This window comes from Camelina sativa, chromosome 13 (genome assembly GCF_030686135.1).
Source record: "Camelina sativa cultivar CO46 ecotype springtype chromosome 13, ASM3068613v1".
In the NCBI taxonomy this organism is placed as follows: Eukaryota; Viridiplantae; Streptophyta; class Magnoliopsida; order Brassicales; family Brassicaceae; genus Camelina; species Camelina sativa.
Genome location: NC_141892.1, coordinates 7,738,655 through 7,762,049, shown reverse-complemented (window position 1 = coordinate 7,762,049; position 23,395 = coordinate 7,738,655). Strand labels below are relative to the sequence as shown.

General features: G+C 34.1%; 3 protein-coding genes and 1 pseudogene across 5 annotated transcripts; 2 read left to right on the top strand and 2 right to left on the bottom strand.

Annotated features, from left to right (window-relative positions):
- Positions 1-210: 210 nt before the first annotated feature.
- On the bottom strand, positions 211-2,910 carry LOC104735966 (UPF0613 protein PB24D3.06c). The gene is made up of 9 exons (XM_010455868.3): positions 2,377-2,910; positions 2,022-2,098; positions 1,804-1,909; positions 1,588-1,680; positions 1,435-1,500; positions 1,137-1,282; positions 916-1,024; positions 730-794; positions 211-578 (listed from the first exon to the last, which is right to left on the bottom strand). The coding sequence occupies exons 1-9, from the start codon at positions 2,665-2,667 to the stop codon at positions 431-433; spliced, it is 1,101 nt and encodes a 366-aa protein (XP_010454170.2). The 5' UTR covers positions 2,668-2,910; the 3' UTR covers positions 211-430.
- An 8,382-nt stretch (positions 2,911-11,292) lies between these two features.
- LOC104735965 (adenylate isopentenyltransferase 5, chloroplastic) lies at positions 11,293-13,275 on the top strand. 2 transcript variants are annotated; one of them, XM_087480173.1, is made up of 3 exons: positions 11,293-11,395; positions 11,503-11,539; positions 11,670-13,275. In XM_087480173.1, the coding sequence occupies exon 3, from the start codon at positions 11,690-11,692 to the stop codon at positions 12,680-12,682; it is 993 nt and encodes a 330-aa protein (XP_087336299.1). In that variant the 5' UTR covers positions 11,293-11,395; positions 11,503-11,539; positions 11,670-11,689; the 3' UTR covers positions 12,683-13,275. The 2 variants fall into 2 exon arrangements, with proteins under 2 accessions (XP_087336299.1, XP_087336297.1); XM_087480171.1 differs by having other exon boundaries at positions 11,294-11,395; positions 11,673-13,275.
- A 4,552-nt stretch (positions 13,276-17,827) lies between these two features.
- Positions 17,828-18,989, bottom strand: LOC147929293 (uncharacterized; annotated as a pseudogene).
- A 2,866-nt stretch (positions 18,990-21,855) lies between these two features.
- Positions 21,856-23,257, top strand: LOC104735964 (organelle RRM domain-containing protein 2, mitochondrial). 2 transcript variants are annotated; one of them, XM_010455864.3, is made up of 4 exons: positions 21,856-22,162; positions 22,249-22,308; positions 22,667-22,773; positions 23,046-23,257. In XM_010455864.3, exons 1-4 carry the CDS (start codon positions 21,880-21,882, stop codon positions 23,145-23,147), a joined length of 552 nt encoding a protein of 183 aa, XP_010454166.3. In that variant the 5' UTR covers positions 21,856-21,879; the 3' UTR covers positions 23,148-23,257. The 2 variants fall into 2 exon arrangements, with proteins under 2 accessions (XP_010454166.3, XP_010454165.3); XM_010455863.3 differs by having other exon boundaries at positions 21,858-22,162; positions 22,240-22,308.
- The last annotated feature ends 138 nt before the right edge of the window (positions 23,258-23,395 follow it).

Below are 23,395 nucleotides of genomic sequence, written 5' to 3'. Positions count from 1 at the left end.
CAGTTATCTCTACAATAATGGAAATTTCTATTATTAACCTAGCCTTTGACTTGACTTGACACAACTCAACGTCTATTATTGTTGGTGAAGTTTGGTGATAGTTTCTTGGGAGATGTTCTATCATTTTACCTTCTACCTTTGGTTGCTTACCGATTCAGATTTTTCATGTTTATGAAGCATCTCTGTTCAAACTGAACTTATGGACTCAGCAAGACAAGGCATATTGAAGATTATATAACAAGAAAACAATTTTTTTGGTTAACGACAAAACAAAGCAACAAAAGAAATTGATGGTTCTATAACACAAGGAAAACAAAAATTTACTTTTCAAGGGGTAATGATTATGAATCAGGCAAGAAGTGAATTAATTCATGAGATTCAGATTTGAATTTGAGTTTTCATCCACATACTCTATATGGAAAAAGCAGATTTAGCTCCACGGATCATCCCAACCACTGGGTCCTTCCCTTTTGACAAAACCCATAATGGCTTGAACAGCTTCATGAACTCTATTGGAGAGAGAATGATTCCCATGCTCTATCTCCACTTTCTCTGCTCCACCCATTGCTTTACTTAATCTGTAATCACACAGAGATCTAATCATTCATTTCTCTATCATTGGGTTTGTTCATGTGCAATCATTCGTATATCATTTTGATCCAAAGTTTGCATCTATAGTTCTCCATCTATACCTATATTCTTATTGTTACTTTAGTCTAATGGCCTCACCTATTAACCAATGCCTTTTTGTCGACATATTCCGGTACATACTCATCACCCATGGAGAAAATCACCTGTATAGAAGAACCAGGACATAGATGATAGAAGAAGCTAATCAGTGCCCAATTAGCCACCACAAGAAAAAATTATGTTCATCGGGACTGGAAATGCTTGAGATGGTTCCTTTTGTTTTACCTGACAAGGTGTGTTAGCCATATGCCCAAGTCTAGTTTTCAACTGATCATCACTAAGGTCAGAACTAAACATATCGTCATCCCCCATGTAAGCGCAGAGGGAGTGATATCTGCAGGACGCAAGCAAAATATAATTTTTTTTTTGTATCTAGACATGTTTAAACACACAGTACTTCCATTTTAAAGGCTGCGACTATGGTACAAAGACGTCTAGAGATTTACCTATACGCAGAGATTGGAGCACAAGGATCAGCTTCTCTAGGCATTAGCTCCTCTCCTTTACCTTGTTCTATCATGTTTGCAGCCAAGTCTATCATAGTTGGTGTTTCAGGAAGCGTTGCTTTGTACTCTCTATCACTGACCGGTGCCTACATAATTATTGCAATAACCAGTATGAGCTAAAGTCGAAACATACGATACAGCACACAACACAAGACCCAACTTCAAGGCCTTTCACATAAGAGAATGAGTAGCTTTAAGAGAATAACAAAATGTATAAGTCAGAATCTAGAATTAGCACCTGCAAAATTGCAGCTCGGACAGCTCGGGAGCATGCAGCATTTGTTCCCATATAATAAACAATATCCTGTTTCAAAGTGTGAGACGAAAGAGTTTATGTCATAACTTTCTTACAGAACCATGAGGAAAACTGTTTGGGAGCATAACCAATCACCTGGCAGCCAGTGCTATGACCAAGCAGAACAACACCCTCAGAGTTCTCTTTGTTGATGAGATAGTTTATTAGCTGGTCTATCTCTTGAGCATCCTTCATCAAAAGGAACAAGAATAAATTGTTAAGTAAATTGCTGAATGGAGAAATTCTTAGCTTTTCGCTAGAGACTAACAATATAACAAGGCAAGAAGAAATCCAAATCAAGTAAATCATTACTTGTTTCAAGCTGGAAGTGCCAAATCCAGAATACGAAGACGACATCAGTAGTTGAACAAGTGACCATTTCTCTTTATCCAAAGCAATTGCAAGAGGTTCCAAGTAACTGAAACGGCCAATTTTTATGAAAGTTCTAATCAATTAATATACATGAAATTTTCATAGGCAAATTCATGCCAAAAGATAAAGATTAAGATCAAAAGGGAGAAGCCACATACTCAGTAGCTAAAAGTCCATCGGTTAATCCACCGATAAATACCACTTGTTGTTTATACTCCCCGGTCTTAAAAGCCACCTAGAGATACACATGAAACAGACAAGCAAAGCTGTTGTTACCTCCAGAATCTAACCTAGAAGAATTCAGAAAGGTTAACTTGGATGATCACTGCTGCTATATAAACTAGTCAACTCAATTGATGCAAAACATGAATTCAGAGTCTCTCACATGGGCTTGGAAACGTTAACCTTAAGCAACCCAATAAAAGGAGCCAAAAAGGTTTCTCCTTTTGGTTTGATGTAACTCAAAAGCAAACCCAAAATCTAAACAAATCGAAATTGGAGAAGGAAGAGAACCTGAATAGATTTGGGACCGTATTTGAACAAAACTCCACGAAATTGATTCTTCCCTTTGATTGGTCCACCGTAATCTCCGCTTCCGCTTCCGCTTCCACCTCCAGCCATGGAAGAGCTTTTTGATAGCTTCGCGGTGCCGGATTTGTCACCACGGCCACGAACGATTCCGGAGAACCAGGACGTTGTCGTGGAGGGTGAAGAAACTGTCGCCGTAGAAGACGATGATCCCGATGTCGACGCTGCCGCAGTAGCAGCGGCGGCGGCGGAAGAAGAGGGAAGGGAGAGAGACATTTGTTTTGGTTTTGGCGACTGTTGTGTGTGGCGGTTTCAGATTTCGTTTGCGAGAGACAAAATGAAACTTTTAGAGAGTGAAAAGCACGCTCCGTCATGCGCGTGGCGAGAGAAAAAGTCGTTGGTATTGCATGTAACGTCTTAAACTCTTTCATGACATTATTTAGTCTACTCTCTCAAGTCTATTAGACAATTACGATGGCTCATAAGTCATAATGATAACTAATTAGATTATAATACTCTGCCAGTCTGTTGTGTGATGTGTGTATTTGAATATAATAATTATTTTAATTTGACGATTTAATAAAATATTAAAATATTAGGATCTTAAATCATTTTGAGATGTAATGAATCCTTTTGTAGAGCCCAATAAGATAAACAAACTAGGCCCATCTACTGACATGATTTTTTCGACTAGTGTGACTTTTTTTTTTATGTAATCGACTAATCGTTATGATTAGTTTAAAATTTTGGATTACTGTATAAAATTATATAGTTCACCGGAGAATCCATCCGACAAAAGAGAGTGTATTCAACTTGACATTTTAAGTGATTAGTTAAAATTTACAAATCCTATGTTATTCATTATGGATTTTAAAAAGTCCATTACAATCCACTGTTATTGAACTGATGATTTAAAAATCTACTTTAAAATCTATTATTATTCAAAACAGTGTGTGGATTTAGATTTTAATAAGTTTTAGAGGGGGTATTGAACTTGGTATTTTAAAAGATTTTAGAGTACTCTTAAAATCACTTGTTATTCAATTGATGATTTTTAAGAATCTTTTAAAATCCTATGTTATTCAACTTGGATTTATGTAAATTTATTCTAAGAGATTTTGTTTTGTTTTTTTAGTTGAAAATGCTCCCCCTCAAAAGCATATCTTTTGTGGTAGAATTTTTCAGGAATTTATAAGAAAAAACTGTATTTCTTGAAAAATCAAAATTGAAATAGAAACAGTTTCACCTTATCACGTCCTCTTCCCCACTCCTCGGACGTTACGGATGATTGATTCAGCAAGAGTAAAACTGAGAATAAACCAAAAAAACAGAGTTTTGCTTTGATTTTTTTTCTTTTTTTTTTGGATAGGAAAGGGTTAATTATACGTAACACATAAACCAAAATTATTCTCTTTTTCCTCTAAAAAAAAGAGAAAAAATGGAGGGGAGGTTATTGACGGTGTTGGTCTGCCTCGTCTCTACGGTGGCGATTGTGAAAGCTAGCGATCCTTACTTCTTCTATACATGGAACGTGACATACAGAACTACCTTACCTCTCGGTGTTCCTCAAAAGGTGATTCTCATCAACGGTCAATTCCCTAGTCCTAACCTTAACTCAACCTCTAACAACAACGTTGTCATCAATGTCTTCAACAACCTCGACGAGCCTTTCGTCTTGACCACATTCTTTATCTATCTTCTGATAATCTATTAAAAGGTTTGTTGTTACAGGTATTTATAGGCCGGACTCTAGATGCAGAGACTTCAACATTCTTTTAATATGTCTACATTTTGTTTGACGCATTTTAACGAGTATTTATGATGGATTGTGGATGCAGGAGCGGGATTCAGCACAGGAAGAACAGCTGGCAAGATGGTGTGGCTGGGACTTCATGCCTCATCCCAGCAGGACAGAACTTTACCTACCATTTCCAACCTAAGGACCAGATCGGGTCCTACTTCTATTACCCGACTACTTCTCTCCACCGCTTTGCTGGTGGTTTTGGTGGTCTTCGCATCTCCTTATTCTCGTTCCTTATGTTGATCCCGAGGATGAATACACTGTCCTTTTCTTTGCAAGTTACAACAAATCGTATCCACATTAAACTCTTGTCACCTCAAAGACAATACACAATACTGCACAACAACCAACACACATGTAAACCAATCTCCTAAGCTTACTTCTCATCAATCTAATCCCTTGTTAATCCAGAAAAATAAAAACATGGAACATAAGATTGTTTTGGTAGGCTATGTTGTCCATGTGATGATCATGATGGGATGGGTGTGTTTCTTTGCTATTATCATCGCTAATGCTATTGTGATTGGACGGCGTATTACCGTAGATATTGTCGTTGAAGTTGTTGTTGTGATGGTGATGATTGTGGTTGTTGTGTATGTAGTCGTTGAAGACAGACGTGAATTGCTCGTCGTTAAACCTGTCAAAGTGGTGGTTTCCGACGCTGGAGGCAGGTGGTGCAAGGTAAGCGATGATGAATTCACTTTGTGACGGTCAGTCTCATGACAAATCGATGAGAAGTCGAGAGCATCCATCATCGTCATCTAAGTTCTAAATGCATTTTTTTTTTGTTATAAAGTACCCTAAAATCTCCCAAAATCTAATAATAAAATCTCACCAAATCACAAAGTGTTTTTAGAAAAATATATAAAAACTCTAACAAATAACCAGAAATCTTCTAAAAGCCAATCAAATCTTGTAAAAACCTAAAATATTCAAATCCCACCAAATCCCTTAAAATACAAGTTCAATATCCCTCTTAGGGATTATGGAGAATTTAAGAGGATTTTATTTAGTTAGAAATACAGAAATCTAAATCTCATGGTTTTAGGTGGGATTTAAAAGAATTTTAACATAAATCATATCAACTTTCCAAAAATCTATCAAAATTCCAAATTTCTTAAATCCCATAAAATCTTCTTAAATAATGGTTTCAATACATCCCAAAATGTATGATTCAGATTTCACTATATATGGTTTGTGAACAGAAATTTCCCATCATGACAACGATTTTCTTAATCTAAGCATTAGTGGACTGACTATTAGTTTTTTTTGTTTTTTTTAATTAATCTTATAGACTTTATAGCTATTAGTTATTGCTATATAAAATTTATTATTGTCTCGTAGTAACAATGATTGACGTTTGACAATGATAAATTTATGAGTTAGCTATTTTCTAATCAAAAAAAAAAATATATATATATATATATATATAGTCGAGAACATTCATATTCAAATATGAATATATATATATATATATATATAGTCGAGAACATTAGTCGAGAATATATATATATTCAAATATGAATGTTGGATGTGACACTTCATAAGATATATAACACCATCTTTAGTCGAGAACGACTCAATGTTATTCAGAAAATAAAAAAAAAAGATATTTTTATTACATATTTTTATTTTTTATTTATTTTTAAAAATGTGTGCCAATAAATGAATGACACATGTCGAGAAGCGTTTCTCAAACCATTCTCAAAATTCTCCAGCAAGAAACGTTATTCTTTCTTTACTTTCTCTCTCATCTTTTTATTATTTTTTAATAAGAGTAACGATAGGAGCAACCTCCACTACAAATGCCTTAAAATCATCTCTTACCCATTTTCATTTTCATCTCTAAATTAGAGTTTTTGAGTCAATTTTACTCCAACTCATCTGCATTTTTTCTCTACATTTGAAAACTTCCATTTTTATATTACACTATAATTTGAAAATCTTCATTTTTAACTCTAAAATAAAAATAAAATGGAGAAATACATAGGAATGCTCTAACCTAGTATATTTTGTAATGTAAAATACAAATCACAATTAATAGATTTGTGATAAATAATTTTAAGAAACAAAAAGGTAATGAAATGGAAATACTGCAGCACTATGCTACGAATTATTTCTGCCAACATAGATATTAATCATGAAAAATGCAGAAAATGGGATATTTTTAGTTTTTTACCATTTAAAGATTCTATGACTAAGACCATCTCTGGCCCATTTTTCTAATAAAAAAAAACAATATAGAGAGTAAGGAGTTTTTTCCAACTCTATTCCATTATGGAGTTAAAAATAAAAATCTCTAAATTTTAGTTTAAAATAGAAATAGAGATCTCCAAATATAGATTAGAAAAAATAAAAATTTTGATATTAGAAATGAAAATAGAGATTGATTTGAAGAAATTTAACTTCAAACTCCATTTTGGAGATTATTATGCAGATGAGCTGGATATGGTCTAAAAACACTCTTAATTTGTACATTATGCTCCAAGAAGAAAACAAAAAAAAAGGTTTTTGGACCAAAGCTATGAAACTCTCTTTAATAATTTGGACATATTCATTGAAACACGAATCGGAGTGAAGATGAATGCTACGTGCGTCCGAATCTAACTATGTACATAATGTAATTTCTTTCTAATTTATATGAACGCCCATTATCGAATACTCTATCAAATCCAAAATAATGGGTGTGGTGTAATTTATGTTTTTTTACAAAAATGAAAAAAGGTGATGAGAGAGAGAGAGTGGGTGATTCTAAGAGTGTGGTCGATCGATTAATCATTTGCAAATGAGTACACATGTAGGAAAATCCATCTTTTATGCAAATGACGACTAATCTTAATTTTAAAATTATTAACCATCTTCGTATCATTTTTTATTGTCAATTTGTCACCACTAAATATTACAGTATTGAATTTAAACGCGAGACTGAATTATATAAGTTATCTTTAATTCTTTGATTATATTCGTGTGCGGAGTCAACACTCCCAAGCTCTATCCTAAAACTATGGCTTAACTATGGATATCGTTAAGCTTGATTGCTAGGTTTGGCTAAGTTATGACTTCGATTTTACTGACAAATGTTTCGTTCCTAAAACTGGATTATTTTCTTTCTTAAAGGTGATATTACCATTTTCCTTTTAATTAATAAATTTGTCTTTTACAAAAAGAAATCTTGCAAATCATTTTTCTTCTCCAAAGTCACAAGTCATATTAACTTTTCTGATTGATGTTTTGAAAAAAAAACGGTGAATATGTTTGGTAACCTTAATACAGTAGAACCTCTATAAATTAATACTTGGTAAATTAATAACTTTTATAAATTAATAAATTTATCTGTTTTCAAGTTGGGACTAATGTAATTTTGGACACTATTCGATAATATAATCAAATAATATTTTTTTAAAAAATCCTTTGTAAATATATGGTCCCATCAATAATATAAATTAATAATTATATAGAATTATCCAAATATATGTATATATCGACACATTAATTTTTATTCGAGTTCATTTTTGATATTTTTACTGTATAAAAATCTTTGAGTGCTATCGTCAAAACATGATAATTGTTATTTAGGAAAGTCTCTCTATAAATTAATAATTATTAATTTATCAAGAAATTAAAACCTTTATAAATTAATAGATTTTCCTGGTCCCAATATTATTAATTTATAGAGGTTTTACTGTATCTTGCTCAAGATACACGATAATATATTTTTTGGTAGAAGAAGATACATAATAATATAGTATACATGCATACTACCAAAATATTTTTGTAACAACAAATTTACAATTATCTAAACCCAAAAAAAAATTCTATTTACTTTATATATATATATATATATTCCTTTCTGTATGTACAAGAGCCCTAGCTAGACTTCTTTGATAAAAAAAAAAAAAAAAAAAAAAAAAAAAAAGCGAGGCTTCTAGTTGAGCTTCCTAAGAAATATTTTATATTTATATTTTTGTTCATTCTGTTCTCAGTCTATTACTTATTTGTCTGCTTGTATATGTATTTATTCTTATGCCTCATAGGCCCAAATGGATTCCCAAAAAATGTTATAATATATGAGAAACCCTATCTCCACTTTGGACCATGATAACATTTTTTATTTTGAAAAGGGGCACTTAATTAGATAATTTTAATCAATTTGTTGTTTTTCTATAAAACTTTGATAGTTGCAATATTACTATTGTTGAACCGAATAAAACTCGATTTTTTATTTTTAAAATAATAAAGGGTCATGGTAATTAAGTCATCGGCAGAGGCCCCAACCCTGAATCGCTACTTAAAAGATTAGGGAAAAAGAAAATTCGAAGAGAATAAATAGCTATCAATGTCAAATCTATGTTTCTTTTTAACGAGTGTACGGACACTTTTTCTTACGGAAAAAATAAGTACTGTATAACCTGATTAACATGTGTAAGGTTTAAGTACTGTATAACCTGATTAACATGTGTAAGGTTTAAGTAAAAAGAATTACGATTAAAGTGTTTAATACTGAACTAAAATACTACAAAAACATAACTAGTTTCAAGTACTGCGTGAGTTGTTTTTTTTTCTGCAAAAGGTTCACTTTTTGCTTTTTGTATATAGATGACAAATCACAATAGACATTAGCAACTTATTTTTACTAGGTAATTTTTACAATACCATAACAACTTTTATGATCCCATAACAATTTCTAGTAACAACTTTTATATCCGTCTTGTTGTATCAATCGAAATAGTGATAAATTAAGCATCGAACAATTTTTTTTTTGTATTTTCTTCAGAGAAAAGCAAATTCCATTGCTCGTCGCGTTGTTGAAAATAAATAGATCCCCCCAAATTGTTGTCACCTGGTGATTGCTACTTTTTTATATGACGGATGATTAAACATAGACCCCTAACACTGAAATAAATTATAAGTAAATAAATAAAAATCATTTTAACGAAGTATCCATTAGCCATTTCTTTAGCTAAAGTTGACTATACCCATTTTGTATTTTTGGATACTTTAATCTGCAACTACACCATCATAATAATAATGAATATTAATAGTTTCATGAAAGCTATATAATATCACCCTCCATAAACAGCCCCACTTCTGTTTGGAATTATATATTTGTGTCAATTATTTTTTTTTATTTTTTTTTTTTCTTGTCAACCGATAGAAATTTATTAAAATTCTATTTCAACCTTACGTCAACCCATACTTCGACCATGCATGTCATTTTTGGAATTAACACTATGCATATATAAGATTTCATAGTGCAAAATAAGATATTCTGTATATTGAGTTATATGTATATATAACTTCTTTTTTTGTGAAAGAGTTATATATGTATGTAGTATGTACAATATTGAGTTATGCATGTATCATGAATTTGTAGACGGAACAAATAAGCATAACTATATAACTATTTCTTTTTGGCAAACTATGTAACTAGTTAATTATAAATTGGTATTGATTTTTGTTTAGTTACATTCTCTTAGACAGTTTAAAGTTAATTAATCTATTTGTGATGAATTACTAAACATTTTCATCGTAATATTTGCACACCAACCATCAACATCAATATTATATATTAACTTTGTTATATTCTCTTATAGTGGTGACCCACGTGAGGGTACTTTCTTCGATCGGAAAAAAAAAAAGAAAGAAAACAAAAAAAAACTCGACGTGGTCAATGGCCAATCAAATCTCAAAGTCTGACCTTAGAGGCTTTTGGTTGGTCTTTGAGGCCATAGAAAATGGAATATATTAATTTTAATAATAACAAGCGTGCATTTAACTATTAAATTTTTGAATTCGATAAACATTGTTACTAAAAAATTGAACGACATTATACATCATCATTTTCATCGTTAGAGGTTAACCCAATATGATATCTTAATTTATTCATTCACTAAACGTCAAATCAATATAAGTTTGTCCAATCCACTAATTTGAATTCATCATATATGATATAATCTATGTTTGTCTAATGATAAGAACTCTCGTACAAGCAAATTTTTATATGATTCTCTTTTCATAAGAATTGTAACAGATTGTTTAAGTTTTGAACTGTAGTAATCTTTTCTAGGTATATAATGTTGCGTTGGTTTTATGTTGGTGTAGAAAATATATGAAGTGAAATTGCAAACGAATCTTGTACTATTTGATTCATTTTTTTGCATGGTCACATTCAGTTTCCTAACAAAACAAACATCTTTATACGTTTAAATAACTTTTAGAATATTAAGTTTTCATTAATTTTTATTATTCTCGGCCTTTGTTAATTAAGATCAGTAAGTTTCAATCAAATCTAGTGGAATATATATTTCAATTCTGTAGAGCTTTTAGGTTTGAAAGGCTATTGATGTGATTTTTCATCATACGTTTGTACATGTTTTGGTTATACCTAAACAGTAAACACCCATACCAATGTACTATATATATATGTTTAACCATTTCAATTAATAAAAAGTTAGTGGCAATTAACAAAATGAAACGGGTCTTTGGGAATAAGCCAAATAAGAAAAAGCTAAAAACCGAAAGCCAAAAATTATAAAAGAGCTTCGAGACCTTAATTTATTCGAGTCAGAAATCGCATCATAACCAATATAGTTTTAGTTGATTCCACTAACTTTGAAATCAGATTTCTATATTTGTATGATAATAAGGTCCAATCAAACATGCTAGGGTATTTGAGATTTCTGATACAACGCATTTGTTTTTCTCAAAACTTAGAAAATGTTAACCAAAAAAAACTTCGAAAATGGTTTTGGAATTTTATATATTTTTGAAACTTGTTGCTGGTTTTCAACAAGCGCTAAATTCGTTGTCGTAGTTACTACTGAAGAAACAGTTCAGACGTCTTCAAAACAGGCACCATCAGAGTTGTTTGGGCGATAGAAACAAAATTAAATCATTAATTAGTGACAGAACCAATCACACTCAATGATTCTTTAGTGAAGCTGTAGTGATATATGTATGTATCATTTTGAGACACGTGTTATGAAGCAAGTATATGTAAATATATATATATATATATTTAAAACAAAACGAACAGCATGTCACTGTAACATTCCAGCCACTATAAATTCTTCGAAGCCCCGATCTTTCTTCATCAACAACATATGCTCGTTGAGAGCAAATATAGTTTCAGTGTATCTCTCTCTATATCATGCATATGTAACTATCACTAATTATTCACATACACCTGATGAGCTAGAATCTGTAACTTGCCTTCTACTCACATTTATTTTCAAGATTTCCCAATTAACAAGATAAGTAGAAGATTATTGTTACATTTTTTCTTATAGAAAATTTATAACGATTGACAGGGAAGAGACAGTGCTCCGGGGAACAAGCCACTTCAAGGTTAGTAATATACGGGAACGGTGTCTCTACTTTGACCCCAAACGAATCTATTGCATGTTATTATGCCTTTGTTATATTATGCTTCTAATTAGATCTGTCTTTAAAATATTAATTATATAATTTTGTCCAGCAGGGGAAGGTTTTATAAGAATGAAGCCATGCATGAGGGCTCTAAGACAAGTGATTCATCAACCATTGTTAAACTTCCAAGGAAACATGGTCGACGGTCCGTTTTTCCGGCGAAAAGACAAGGTCGTTTTCGTCATGGGAGCCACCGGAACTGGAAAATCCCGTCTTGCAATCGACTTGGCCACTCGTTTTCCGGCGGAGATCGTGAACTCCGACAAGATCCAAGTCTACAAAGGTCTCGACATAGTCACCAACAAAGTCACTCCAGAGGAAAGCCTCGGCGTACCTCACCACCTTCTCGGCACCGTCCACGACACTTACGAAGATTTCACGGCGGAGGATTTCCAAAGGGAAGCAATCAGGGCCGTTGAGTCAATTGTCCAGAGAGACCGAGTCCCCATCATAGCCGGTGGTTCTAATTCTTACATCGAGGCTTTGGTCAACAATTGCGTTGACTTCCGGTTAAGGTACAATTGTTGTTTCTTGTGGGTTGACGTCTCTAGACCGGTTTTACACTCGTTTGTCTCGGAGCGAGTTGATAAGATGGTTGAGATGGGACTCGTCGACGAGGTTCGCCGCATATTTGATCCGTCTTCGTCGGATTATTCTGCCGGAATCCGCCGTGCCATCGGAGTTCCGGAGCTAGACGAATTTCTCCGGTCGGAGATGCGGAACTATCCGGCGGAGACGACGGAGAGACTTCTTGAAACAGCGATTGAGAAGATTAAAGAGAACACTTGTTTGCTTGCGTGCCGTCAGTTACAGAAGATTCAGAGGCTTTACAAGCAGTGGAAATGGAACATGCACCGCGTCTACGCGACAGAGGTTTTTCTCCGGCGAGGAATAGAAGCCGACGAGGCTTGGGAAAACGCTGTGGCTCGCCCGAGCGCACTCGCCGTCGATAGGTTCTTAAATTACAGCGACGACCTCCATTTGGACGGCACCGATATTCTCCTTCCCGAGATCTCCGCCGTCCCGCCGCTCCCAGCCGCCGTGGCAGCGATTTCACGGTAAAAAAAAAACGGATGGAGAATATATATATATATAACAAAAAAAAAGGGAAGTTTTAAACCACAATAAATGACACGTGGCGAGACTGGTCGGAAAGAGGATATAACCATGATAATGCCACGTGGCGAGATGGGTCGTAGCTGTCTCGAAGAAGATGATGACGTTTTCATTACAAGTATGTTACTAAAAAAAAAGTGTGTTACGGTTTAACGGAGAAGAAAAAAAAAACCAGTTTTGAGGGGAACTGAAGCGGACGCGCGGGGCGGACGCAGACAGTTGTTCCTTTGTTTTTTTTGTTTTTCTTTCGGTACAGTGTACTTTAGGGCTAGGATCGGGTCCGGAATAGTGTACGGTTTATACGGTGGATTAGGCTAGGTTTAAGACAAAAAGAGCTCGTTTGTCAACGCGGTTTTGGCTCGAAAAAAAACAAAGAATAAAGGGTTCCAACGGACTAGAAAAATGGAGTTTTGTTTGGAAACATAGACCCCACTTTTGACGGCGTGTTGCCGTCCGATGCGTGTGTGTTGGGTCCTCCAGTTGTGACGTGATGTGGTTTAAATAATTCAATCAAACGGCTCTCAAGTGATTATTTATGATTTGTGTCTCTGTCCATTTATAGTTATTTTTTTTACTTTTTTTTGGGCTGGTTTGGTTTGCTGCTAGTTAAACAATTCATGTTTCATGGATAAGCTTTTTTTAGCCTTTAAAAAAGACGAATGGAGGAATTTTAATTACGATTAATTAACACATTGGATAGAAATTACATCTGTTTATTTGTCCACAAGAAAATATTGTATCACTACTAAAAGTACTAACATAAGGATTAAGGAAGGAGAGATTCTTCTGTGAGTTGATGCCCACTACCCACCGCCACACCTTCTGTCCATCTCTTACCCAAAATATGAAAAATTGCTTGCCCTTTTTTCTAACAAATTGGCATGACTTTCTTTTCTAAATCTAATCCTTACATTTTTAATTTCTAATTTTTTTTTCGTCTAAATAAAATTATATTGATTAACCAATGTTAGAGTGATACATGGTTGAGATTAGCCACGGAAGCTTGTACACAGAACTAGAATAAAAATCTACATGACTACATCCATATTTTGCTAAAACATGAGCTACATCCATATTTTGCTAAAACATGAGCTGAGCGGTTGCAGTTTCGTCTAACGAAGTCAAATTTCTTATCCTTGAACTTTGTTGCCCAATAAGCTATGTCTATGCAAATACTTCTAATAGCTACATTAATCGTTTTGCCATTGATGTTGTCAATGAGAATTCTGCAATCTCCTTCGAAAACGACCGAAGTAAAACCTCTTATCCAAACTTGTTGTATTGCTCCTAGTAATGCCTTTGTTTCCGCCTCTAGTGGTGATCTTGCAGATCCTAATTTGCTTGCTCCCCATGCTAAACTTTCCCTTGTGTGATCACGGATAATCTATCCTCCTGTAACTTATTGATTAATCTCATCAAATATTGCATCGAAGTTGCATTTAACAAATTGAAATTGTGGAGGACACCATTAAGTTGCGTCTGATGTTGTGCCATGAATAGTAGCTTGTTCTCTTTGTCTATTTGTCGCTTCTACCCAGTTCTGTACTTCAGATCTTGTCTGCACATGTATTGACATCAGGCTAGCATTGAAATTTTCAAAAACATACTTGTTTCGTGATTTCCATATTTTCCACATGAACCAGAAAGGAAGTAAAATTTGCTCAGTCGATGTCACACTATTAAGCTGAACATCCAAGAAAGCATTAAGGATGCTCTTGAGATTGGTTTGGAAATGTGTTAGTGATATAGTTGGTAAGTTAGCCAACTGCCATACCAATTTAGCATATGAGCATTCAAACAGAATGTGGTAAATTGTTTCGTCGTGTAGTCCACATCTTGAACAAATTGGATCTAAGTTCATGTCCTGTGTGTTCAGTCTAGTTTTTGTCTTTATAGCTTGAGATAACACACGCCACAGGAAGTGTTTTATTTTCGGAAGGATAGGAAGTTTCCATATCCTGTTCTTGATAATGACAGAACCATGTGGGAGGGGTGGTAATTCATGTCTATACTCTTGTTCATGTGTAGCAAACCAATACCCTGATTTAAAAGTGTATTCTCCCGATGAATGATAGTTCCAAAAGAGTTTGTCCTCACACACTTGTGATGGAATATGCATTTGTTGGAGCCTCGTTATGTCTTCGAAGGAGACATGAGCTGCAAGTAATTCATTTTTCCAGAAACGATTACAGCCATATACTTTGATGTAGTTTTGAATTGGATAATCTGCAACTTCTTCTATAACTTCAATCGGTCTAGGAGGATCAGTCGCAATAAAGTTATCTCTCCCAATTCGAATATGAGCTCCATCTCCTAGTTCCCAATAAGAGCCTTTCTTGATTAGATAAATACCCACCAGCATAGATGACCATCCATAAGATTGATATTTTTGTGATTTTGCCTCAAAAATTGAAGTGTCTTTGAAGTATCTTGCCTTTAGCAGTCTTGCTAGTATTGAGTTTGGGTTTCCTAATAATCTCCATGCTTGTTTAGCTAAAAGAGCATCATTGAATTTAGCTAGATCACGAAAACCTAATCCTCCTTCTCTTTTTGAATATTGCAGTCTTCGCCAAGCAAATCCATGGTATGCTTTTATGTTGAGAATTTTTGTCCCACTATAACTTAATTAGTAGTGTCTCAATATCATCAACAACTCCTTGAGGAAGTTTAAAGCAAGACATTGAGAAGACTGGCATTGAGAGTGCTATTGTCTTTAGAAGGATTTCTTTTCCAGCAGGAGAAAGTAGCTTAGATGTCCATCCAGAAGTTTTTTTTTTGACGGTGTCTATTATATACTCAAACATCTCTTTTTTCTTTCTCCCAAACTGTTCGGGGAGACCTAAATACTTTCCATTGCCACCATTATTTGTAATTTGAAGTACCTCTTTTAATCTGTTTTGTGTGGATCCATAAACCTTTGAACCAAAAGTAATTATTGACTTTGATGTGTTTATTTTCTGACCAGAATAGTACTCGTATACATCAAAAATCTCCTTCAATGCTTTGCAATTCCTGACATTTGCCTGACAAAAAAACAGAGAGTCGTCTACGAATTGTAAGTGTGTGATTGCAGGAACACCATTCCCAACTCGAATCCCACGAATATCACCTTCCGAGACCCTTGTTTTGATTAAATGGCTTAGGATGTCCGCACATAAGATGAATAAGTAAGGAGAAAGAGGATCTCCTTTCCGTATTCCTCTTTCTAGCATAATTGATCCAAATGGAGAGCCGTTAATCAACACTAAGTAATGGACTGTTTGAACCGTAGCCATTATCCAACTTATCCACTTGTCACAGAAGCCAAACAACTTTAAAGTTGTCTCCAAAAAACTCCATTCTACTCTGTCATAAGCTTTACTGACATCAGTTTTAACAACCATGTAGGTTTTAGATACTCTCTTTCTTACTTTTAGAGCATGCATCAGTTCATGAGCTACCAATATATTGTCTGTTATCATCCGACCAGGGATAAATGCTGCTTGGAAATCAGAAACTATCGCATCAAGATGTGTTTTTAGTCTAGCAACAAATTTTTTTTGAAATGATCTTATATAATACATTGCATAAGGCTATTGGTCTGAAATCCGCAAGTGTATTTGGATTGTTGATCTTTGGGATCATACATATATTGGTGTGATTAATTCCTGGACGCATCATTGATGTTTCGAAGAAAAATTTTACTTCACGAACCACATCTGGTCCAACAATGTCCCAGCATTCTTTGTAGAATCTTGCAGTTAATCCATCAGGACCTGGAGCTCTTTCATCACCAATTAGACATAAGGCATTGTAAATCTCCTTGTCTATGAAGTCTCGGATTAGTTCGTCATTGATTGAAGAACTAACTGTTGGTCTGAAATCAGCAAAATCAATCGGTGATACAGGGATCCCGGAAGTTTTGTAGACTGTTAGAAAATATTGTTCTGCAACCTTACCAATCTTTGTCTCCCCTCGATGCAGTGTACCTAGTTCATCCTTTATACTGGCAATATAGTTCTTGGCATATCGAGTCTTTGCATATGCTTGAAAGTAGCTGGTGTTACGATCTCCATGTACCATCCATTGTGATCTGCTCTTTTGTTGCCAGCATACCTCTTCATCATGGTATGCTTGTTCCAGTAGATTATGTAATTGTGGGATTCTTTGTCGAACTACTCTGTGAAAACTTGACATACATTTATTGATTTGAAATTGTAAATCATCAATGCGTTGAGAGAGTTCATGTTCTTGCGGTGTTTAAACCATGATAATGCTTGACGATAATTGCGAATTTGATCTGTTATCAAATAGTTATTTTCATTTCTCTGTGTGACTGACCATCCTTGTATAACAGTCTCTGAATCCTGGATGATGGATTAATCTCTTATCAAACCGGAATGATTTTTTAACAATGTGTTCAATAACACTAATGTTAATTAATACTGGTTTGTGGTATGATCCAGTGTATTCAAGAAACTGAGTCTCTGAGATTGGAAACATAGTACACCATGTCTTGTTAATAAAGACTGTCTAGGCAACATCTCACTGTGTGTCTATGACGTTCTCCCACCCAAGAGAACCGATCTCCTCTTGATCTCATGTCTTTGATGTCACAGACTGAAACCGTATGATGGAAGTTTCGAAAACTCCATTCATCCCTCATAGGTCCTCCCATCTTCTCCGAGTTAGACAAAATTTCATTGAAGTCTCCAAGGAGCATCCATCGACCTATTCTATTTGTGCCTATATGTTTAAGTCTTTCCCATAATATGTGTCTTAAACTTTGATTTGGGTGACCATAAACACAAGACAAATAGAAACACACATCATAATATTTAAGTTTTACATCGATCACTCGATTATCCTTACAAATCTTGGATATCGAAACAGCATTCGTCCATAATAACGCTAAACCTCCACTTCTACCTTGTGGAGGTTGCGTGATAACGTTAGGGAATCCTAAGAAAGTAGCCAAATCCTTTACAACAGCACACATATTTAAAGTTTCAATTAAAAACAGAACATCACACTTAGTTATTTTACATAAGCGAGCTAATCTCAAACGAGTCAGCGGTGTTCCAACACCCTGACAATTCCAGAAAGCGACTCTCATGGTGGTTTTGGGGGTACTGGGCCCCCCGTGCCTCCGTAGGTTGGTGTGTTGGATCCTTGAGATTCAGGTCCTCTCGTTTTCTTACGGATATGGCTCAGAACCGCCTTATCCTCTGCAGCTTCAACTTCGCGATAGTATGTTTTGAATCTAACTCTCTTTCCCCTCGCCCAAGGAGCATTTGAATTATCAGTTTCTTCCTCCAGAAAATCCTTCTTGGTGAACTCGTCTTTGTTGATTAGTTGGCGTGTAAAAAGCAAAGTCTCTCAGCAGTAAGGTCTGTGTCTTCGAAGACACTTGCCATTGATGATTCTAATGGTTCTCCATTCACTTGTTTGTACGCAGCAGAAGCCATTTGTAGTCCTGGAATTGGAACATACGGATCAAATGTCTGAAGAGTGTTCTCTGAAGCCGCATTGTCCCCCACATCATTTTTATATTCGGATGACCATCATCATCATTGTTATCATCACTATCCATTCCCGGATCATCATAGAAAGCATTCAGGACACACTCTTTCACATCATGCTGGAGAGAACCGCATTTGGTACAAAAGTTCTTCAATCTCTCAAAGCGGAACTGGATCAATGTGTTGCTATTCTCAACAAACTGAAAGTTTCGTTTAAAACGCAGGGGAGAATCTATATTCTAATCCATTCTAACCCTAACAAACTCAACCATTCTAGCATTCTCATCAAAGTCAACCTCCCTAACATATCCTATTTTATTACCCATGTACCTGGCCATGGCATTTGAGAGGTATAGCAATGGGATTCCTCTGATTTGCACCTAGAAAGGAATTATCTTCATTTCCTCCATAGTGATGTTTGGATACCAATGGTGAACAGTCACCATCCAGTCATTAAAATCCCACGGTCCCCTTGTGAGTACCAAATTCATCCGTGCTTCAGATTGGAAGACGAACTGTGCTTTGCCGCCACCCAATATTTGCCCATAACAAGTTCTTGGGAAGCCCCAAACACGCGGCATGTTATTAATCAAAGCCCGGAGATTCTGCTTCCTGGGATTGACAGTGGAAACCACCAAGGAAAATCGATTGATTTCAGTGGCTCTGGCACAGAATTCTGGTGGTAATGCAACTGGGACATCATCAATTCCCAGATCCAAATCTTGCAAAGAAGACCGAAGATTATCACTCATTGTTGTAATCGGAGTTTCGTTACAGTATAACAGAAACGAGAGGGAGAAATAACAGAACATTGGAGGATTTTATTGTTATCTGGCCATGGCGGTTTTCGATGGTAGTTATCTGGCCATGGCGGTTTTTGATGGTAGTTATCTTCCATGAAAAACGGAGACCGAAAACTGCTATGGAATTGACCAGACAGAAATAAACCATCGATTTTTAACACAATAAACTTAAATCGATCGAAAAAACACTCCGAAAAAAGAAAACATGGCCGACGACCAAAGAAACCGTCATCGCCCAGAAAATCGTTTTTCTCATAGAAAAAAGACGCCATTTTTTAATTTATAACTTATAATATGTGTACGGAAAACAATTCGTCTGTTCTTCTTTTTTTATATAATTAATATCTATATATGTATTTTAAAAACAGATTTTTTTAAAGAAGACCGTCTATATTGATAGAACTTAGGAATTATTCCATCCCATACCTATATGTAAAAACAATTTATTTACTATTCTAAGTCTATCACTAAACTACTATGCACATCTCTATTACTGTTAATTGTCTTTTTACATCCTTTTGCTATTTAAACATAATTAATGTATTTATAATTGTTGAATGCGTGAAGGTGTAGTTAAAAAAAAAAATACATGTGTATATTTATCTGTTTTTGACTTTTTGTAAATAAAATCCGTAATTTCTGATAATACTTTATTTTGGGGCTTTAATCCCCCGCTCAAGATCAAACTCGTGGGAAGAAAGCTCAGGACCTCCTTTTAGATGACTTCTTCTAAATATCTTAATATCATTACATCACCTTCTATTTGATTGTTTCTTTTTTTCTTCTCCGAACTTGGTTTATTAATCTGTTACGTACTTACCCTGTTTTAGAAAATGTGAAAAATTAGCTGAATTTAGGTAACTTAGTGTAGTGATATGTTTTTAAACAATGACTGCTTAGCAGTTGCATGCATATTATTTTTGGTATATGTATATACAAATATAATCATACTAGAACATGTAAATTGTTAATTTTGCTAGCGATATATTGTCTACCAGTACGCGTTTGTTCCAAACTTCCAATAGACAAATGATTATTTTCTTCCTTTTTTTTTCCATAACTAAATATAACATTTGTTGAGGTATAAATATTGTAAGAAAAAATTAATGATTGGACCAAAATGTGAGAGTGGATGTCAAAAACTATTCCCATTAGCCAAGTTGCCTTAAGAGAGTTTTGAATGCCTCAATTATTAGCTTTGTCTAACACGTTAGTCGTTAGATGTATTCGATCGAGCCACAAGCTGTTTTTTCATAACATATACTAATATACTTTTTTTATTTTCCAACATATCAATTATTACTTAATTTATCTTATAGCTTTTGTATCAATACGTGTCGTCAAAGAAAACAACTCGATATCAATGGGCATTCTTGAATTATTTTCATTTTCTTATAGCGATTCCATGTTTTATTAGTGATTTGACTAACTCAGTTTTATTTAGGTCCAAGTAAAGTATGTTCCACTTCTATGTACCTTCAAATCAGTCATTTTATAAAGCTATACTTTTATACTATATGAATTATTTAAGGACGAATAATTTACACGAAGAAACTGTTATTTAGAAAGGTGCATGCATTAGTCAGTTATGTCTCATCATCTTTGAAATTTGAGGCCAAAGTTATGGGCAATGATTAATTAATGATTAACTATGTTTATATGACAAGTTGTTAATCTTTAATTATTCTCGTGTGGTATTGGTGGAATTATGCAGTTATAGTGTAGTTATGAAAACTATCGCGAATTAGGGGAGCTAATATAGCAAGCGCGAATCTTAATTTTCGAAAAGATTATATCCTTTTTTTGTCGAGATGAAGGTGGTATATGGATGCCTACGTTTACTTTAAACTTACAACTATACACACACTCGATTCGTTTTTGTTTGTTTTGAGTCTTTCGATTTTGACATATAGCTCTATAAATTAATACTTTATAAATTAATTACTTTTGTTGGTTCTAAGTTGGACTAGTGTAAAAATTATTTTTTTAATAAAATAATAAAATAATAATTTTTTAAAATCATTATATAAAATATGATTCTAATGATATCATAAAATTAATACTAATTAATGATATAAATTTACATATGTTGATATAATATATGCTTTAAAAATTATATTTTCTTTTCGAACTTATTTTTATAAAACAATTGTTATGTTGTATTTTCAAATTATAATGATATAAAATATTTTATAACATGTTATACAAAAGTAATTTTTATTTTTTTTGTTTCAAGTTTCTAGATATGCATAATTTCCATTTTGATAGTTTTATAAATTATTAAAATACAATAATTGATATTATTATCCATAAATTTCAATTTAAGTATGTCATATATATATATAATTGAATTTATCTATAGTATTTGTAATTTATTGTCAATAATATTTTCTAAAAGTTAAAAATCCAATTTCAAAACCATGAAATTTATAACATCTGAAAGTCTAAGCTTATTTGAATAAAATTATCTTAATTTCTATTTTATAAGAATTTAAACAATTAAAAATACATTTATAAATTAACAATTATTAATTTATATTATGAAATAATAAATGTTAAATTATAGATAAAGTAATTTTATTTTAAATTATTAAAATTTTATAGTCCCAACATTATTAATTTATAGAGATTGTACTGTACACTAATTAGTTATACTAAAAAAAGAATTTTATACTAAAATACACTAAATTGTTAATAAAGTAATATCCCCGTACAGTATACATACACTACAACTCTGTTCTCACTTTAAATGGGCCGAGATATTAGGCCCACGTTTTCCAGTTAAGGCCTAATGTGAGATATATCATATATCAGAACAAGTTCGTCGTTTCCCCCTTTTATGGGGTTTGTCGTCGGCGTCTTACTCGACGGAGAGATGGCTCTGTGTCAGTCGATTTCATTCCCGGCTTTAAACAAACACCAATTCATCGGAACATCTCAAAATCGGAAATTGTTCATCCTACCAACGACGGAAACTTCCAGATATCGTTTGGTTTCTTCATTGCATACGGCGCGAAGCAAACCCTGTTCTCCTCTACGGACCATCAGCTGCGTCGCCGGCGCTAATTCAGACGATGGAATTAGAGAAGCGTCTTCTCCTTCTACTTCGATTTTCGTGAAGGGTATGTCTGATTTGATTCTACCAGTTTTGATTTGTGTGCCTATGTAGTCCTAGGGTTTATACGAAAATAATGTACAGGGCTTCCAGATTCAGTTAGTGAAGGTCGTTTAAAGAGAGTCTTCTCGGAGTTTGGACGTGTCAGCAATGGTGAGTCCCTCTCTGTCTTTTTATATGCAAGACTCTTGACGATAACCAACATGTGAATTAGCATTGAATTGAACATAGTCAATAGGTATGTTCTGAAGCAGTTTGTTTAAGAGTTATAGGATTTGAGTTAGGGAGGTTTAACTTAATTTTCGATTGAATTTGTAACTGTTATATTTGTGGTTTCTTGGTGTTCTTGTTAAACATGCATTATTAGGGTTGATTAGAGACTAAGCATTAAGAGGATCAATCATTAGGTTATTTTTGGTTTAAGGAAATTGCCATGTAGCGTCGGTCTCAGTCAGTCAGAAACCAGGTGAAATCTTGTTTTGTTGCCGTGTGACACTATTCTTTTTGGCAGTGAAAATCATCGTAAACGAAAGGACTCGGCAGTCTTTAGGATATGGATATGTTTGGTTCAACAGCAAAGAAGATGCACAGTTGGCTGTGGAAGCTATGAATGGAAAGGTAATATAAAAAAGCTTCTTTGAAAATTCAATTTATTCTCTGTAGTTTGAGTTTCATGCTTTGGTGGCTCTTCAAGATCTTTTTTGACAAAAGCTTGTTAGCTGATACCGGGTCTCGGGGGAAAAAAAAAAAACTCAAAGCTCTCGATGGTGTCCACCAAAACCCACCCGGGAGTAGCCTCATGTTCTTGATTCCGGATTGGTTTTGAAACTTGAACAAATAACCTGAAATTGTTGTTAACACCAGTTTTTTTTTTCTTTCTTTGTTTTTAGTTCTTTGATGGCAGGTTCATTCTTGTTAAATTTGGTCAGCCTGGATTGTCCCGTCGCCGGAAACCACATTCCGATTTTCTTTTTGTAAATAAACGATCTTAACAATTGCAGTTTATGATGGAATGTAATATATCGTAGGTCGTAGGTCGTAGGTCGTAATTATAACTTATCAAATATCAATCACATTGAATTCAAAGTTCTCACTTCTGCCATTTGTATGGCTTTTTTTCTTCTTCTTCTTCTATACAGAAATTTCATTTAAAGAAAAACAAAAGACATTAAATACTACAACGAAACAAACAAAATTCATTAAACCGCTGATAAAGAAGACTTTGTGAGTTATGAGTTAT

What these genes read in the sequence shown, in the direction of transcription:
- LOC104735965 (XM_087480173.1), top strand. Translation starts at nt 11,690, where the DNA reads ATGAAGCCATGCATGAGGGCTCTAAGACAAGTGATTCATCAACCATTG.
- LOC104735966 (XM_010455868.3), bottom strand. Translation starts at nt 2,667, where the DNA reads ATGTCTCTCTCCCTTCCCTCTTCTTCCGCCGCCGCCGCTGCTACTGCG. An exon ending in GCACTTCCAGCTTGAAACAA is followed by an intron (nt 1,681 to 1,803) that starts GTAATGATTTAC and finishes CTTTTGATGAAG; the next exon opens with GATGCTCAAGAGATAGACCA. An exon ending in TGGCTAACACACCTTGTCAG is followed by an intron (nt 795 to 915) that starts GTAAAACAAAAG and finishes TCTTCTATACAG; the next exon opens with GTGATTTTCTCCATGGGTGA.
- LOC104735964 (XM_010455863.3), top strand. Translation starts at nt 21,880, where the DNA reads ATGGGGTTTGTCGTCGGCGTCTTACTCGACGGAGAGATGGCTCTGTGT. An exon ending in TACTTCGATTTTCGTGAAGG is followed by an intron (nt 22,163 to 22,239) that starts GTATGTCTGATT and finishes AATAATGTACAG; the next exon opens with GGCTTCCAGATTCAGTTAGT. An exon ending in GTTTGGACGTGTCAGCAATG is followed by an intron (nt 22,309 to 22,666) that starts GTGAGTCCCTCT and finishes TCTTTTTGGCAG; the next exon opens with TGAAAATCATCGTAAACGAA.